A 3,128-nucleotide genomic window follows, 5' to 3' on the forward strand; every position below is an offset into this window, starting at 1 on the left:
AGAGTTACCTCTGTGAAGAATTACCATTTACAACTCCTTTTTGCCCGGGGGCTGACCAGGAGGTCCTCCCCTTCATTTACTTGAATAAATAGTTGATAAGAATAAAAGAGGAAAGGCTGGATGCCACAAAGCATCAGCAGTGAAATGCATCAGATCTCCCAGGTCATTTGCAACATGCCCTCATGGAGCAGTGACTCAGAAGGTGAGCATTCCTCCTGAGCACTGGAGAGGCTGCAAGGAGCAGGACCTGAAATCTGGGAGCACAGGCAGCGCTTCACTCCCCTGCCTGGCAAATGAGTCATTTAAATTTCAACAACATTTAAATAACAGCCTGCATCTCCCAGGCAGCAGCAGCAGACAGCACACTACAAGCACAGCACTGTCATCTCCACGTTACAAAAGGTGCAGGTGTCTCCACTCACACTCACCTGACAGAGCTCTGCAGCTGAGTTTGGATTAGCAAATAATCCATACAGAAACCTCCAAGAGAAGCAGGACACACAGGCCACAGCAGGAAGCTCGAGCTGCCCTTGCTGCCCCTGTGAAGGAGTAGGACAGTGCTGTGTCACTTCCCTTGGGAAGGGAAGGCAGAGCCACAGCAGGCCCAGGGACAGGCACTCCTTATGTAACAGGGATAAAGGCTGCCGTGCCTGGGAAAGCGCAGGGTTGGGAGCCAGGATTCGTGTTTGCCAAACAAATTTCCAAACATATCCACTCTGGCTGTCAACACCCTCACTGCTCCTGCCAGCCCTGTTTGTGACAGGTGTGACTGCTGCATCTACAGCCACCTTTGCTTTTCACAAGCCCTGGCTTGGCTCCAAGGGCAAAGGCTTCCTTTTCTGGCTCAGTTCAGGGAATTCAATCCATCTGGCTGCCTGATCTTGGACAGACCTCCCAGGACACCACGTTCAGAAGGCTCTGATCCTCCTCACGATCACGTGAAACGTTTTGCCTTGAAAGTAACAAAAGGAGGCTGGAGAGAGCTGAGGAACCAGCTGGTGTGTTGCTCCAGGAAAGTGCCCAGTGACCATTTCTACACCAGTGTTGCTGCCCTGACCATACAAGGAGCCAATTTGCAATGCTGGCAGCGCAGTTTGTCACAGACAACTCCAGTGCTCCAGGCTCTGCAGTGGGTACCTAATGACTTATACACCACTGACACTTCCCAAGTGCCAGGCCTGGCTCTGCAGTTGATCTGGAGTGGGAAAGTGCCTGACCTCTAAGAGCCAATTTTGCTGTTTAGTCTTCTTTCCAAACAATGCTGCTAAGACTGATCACTTCACACCACTAAGCAGATGTTTCACCATCTTCCATTCCATTTGCCACTGTGTGACAAGAGCAGGCAGTGGATGGGAAGGCAGAATGCTGGCAGTTATCAGAAGTGCTCTGCAGTCAAGCAGAATTCAGATGTGCAGAGTCCAGAAACTGCAGAGGATATAGTGACCCACTCTACAGCTCAGGAGCCCAGACAATTCCTGTTTTTCTCAGCCAGAAACCTCAAAAAGCACTGACAATAAACATTGGGATGGTGCTTTCAGGAGAGCAGAACTACAGCCAGCTGCAGTTGGCTGGCTAGATGCAACAGCTGGAAGTATTAGTAGATTAACAGATAGAAAACAGCTCATTAAAACTTAGAGGCACTTCATTTTCTAGATTTAAGCAGCATTTTACAAAAGTGTATCTTAATACAAAACATTCGAAATGCACCTTGGAATGAACCATTCACAGTCAGTGAAGCATCACAGACATGCAGAAAGAAGAGTCCTTGGGGCTCTCAGATTCCCCCTCCTTGCTTCTTTCATCACATTCCAAACATTAATAACATCAGCTGAAGTCAGCTCACACCCTCTGCAGTGCTGCCTGAATCGACCTGGCAGTGTCTTTTGTCACAGGGGACAGGTGAGTCACTGCAAAAGGTGGACACGAGGCACACAGGCAGTGGGACTGCACTGCCCCCTGCACTGGAGACTCAGCAGATGCAGAAAGATTAAAAAAATAAATAAATTTTAAAATTGTAACGTCTAAAAACTTGTTCTGGTTTCCTCTTGTCCTCTATTAAGAGTTAAAGAAAGTAGAGCCCCATAGCTGAGCTCCTCTCTCCTGATAGGAAACCTGAGCACGGAGAGCAGGATGAATCACTGCTACTGGCACCAGCAAGTGTCACACAAGTTTTCAGGGCACTTCTCCCCTCCTAAAAAAGTCTTGTACCAGCTTGTCAAACGTCCATGAGGAATTCTGCTTTAAGACATTTAAGGGAGTGAGTAAATACCGCTCTGCAAATCCAGCTGTAAAGTGCTCCTTGGAAACAGGTGCCTGGCTAACAGCAGTGGCTGCTCCTGCTGCTCCCAGCTCTTCCCCACTCAGCTTTTCCTTCCCTTTTTCCTCATCCCTGTGACAAGTGCAACCTTCCTTTGAGCAGGAAGCTGGCTCACAGTGGTGCTGTTGAGGAATCTCAGCACTTGTAAATGCTTCAGGTTTCTCAGTGTATTTCTCTGGGGACTCAAAAACAACCCCTTGGGGTGCAGAATGCCGTGCAGCTCTTTTCCAGAGACACGTGGGGTCCTGCCCCTTCCTTTGGCTTTGCTGCTGCACAGACTCTGGCAAAGGCTTTGGGACTTGGAAGTCAGGAATTACCTGGGGGGCAGAGCTCAGGTATTCCTGAAAGTAAACCTGGCACATGCTGCCCTTCACAATGGGAATGATCGAGCAAGGTTTCAGCCACTTCACAAACTCGCGCAGCTCCGAAAAGGACGAGTGATCCGAGTATGGGATGGGGTGGATCTTGGGGTGGGTGACTTTCACAGGCCTGCCCGTGGGGAGGATGGCAATGGTGGGGTGCAGCGTGTTCCAGGTGACCAGGGTATCCCAGCGGATCTCGGCGACATCCACGGCGCGGATCCACCCGGCCCCCTCCTCGGCGGTGAACACATCCGGCAGCTCCAGCAGCCGCATCTGCTCCAGGCGCCAGGGACTCACCACCACCCAGGTGCTGAACTCCACGGCCAGGTCCACCAGCAGCGCCTCCTTGCCCAGGGTGTACACACCTGCCAGGGGAGCCGGGTGTGGGACAGGGTGGAGAGGAACAGGAGCCCTGCCCGGGGGTGCTGCCAGCCTGTGACCACCAAACC

At 51.3% G+C, this 3,128-nt stretch overlaps 1 protein-coding gene across 1 annotated transcript in view; it reads right to left on the reverse strand.

Moving 5' to 3' along the window:
* Positions 1-6: 6 nt before the first annotated feature.
* DCLRE1B (DNA cross-link repair 1B) overlaps positions 7-3,128 on the reverse strand; it is a 5,824-nt gene continuing 2,702 nt past the window's right edge. The window contains exon 2 of the mRNA XM_029962483.1: positions 7-3,044. Within this exon, the coding sequence (XP_029818343.1) occupies positions 2,173-3,044 (872 nt within the window). The 3' untranslated portion in view covers positions 7-2,172. The remainder of the gene's footprint in view (positions 3,045-3,128) is intronic.

This window comes from Manacus vitellinus, unplaced genomic scaffold, assembly GCF_001715985.3.
Source record: "Manacus vitellinus isolate BGI_N305 unplaced genomic scaffold, ASM171598v3 scaffold_47_pilon, whole genome shotgun sequence".
NCBI lineage: Eukaryota > Metazoa > Chordata > Aves > Passeriformes > Pipridae > Manacus > Manacus vitellinus.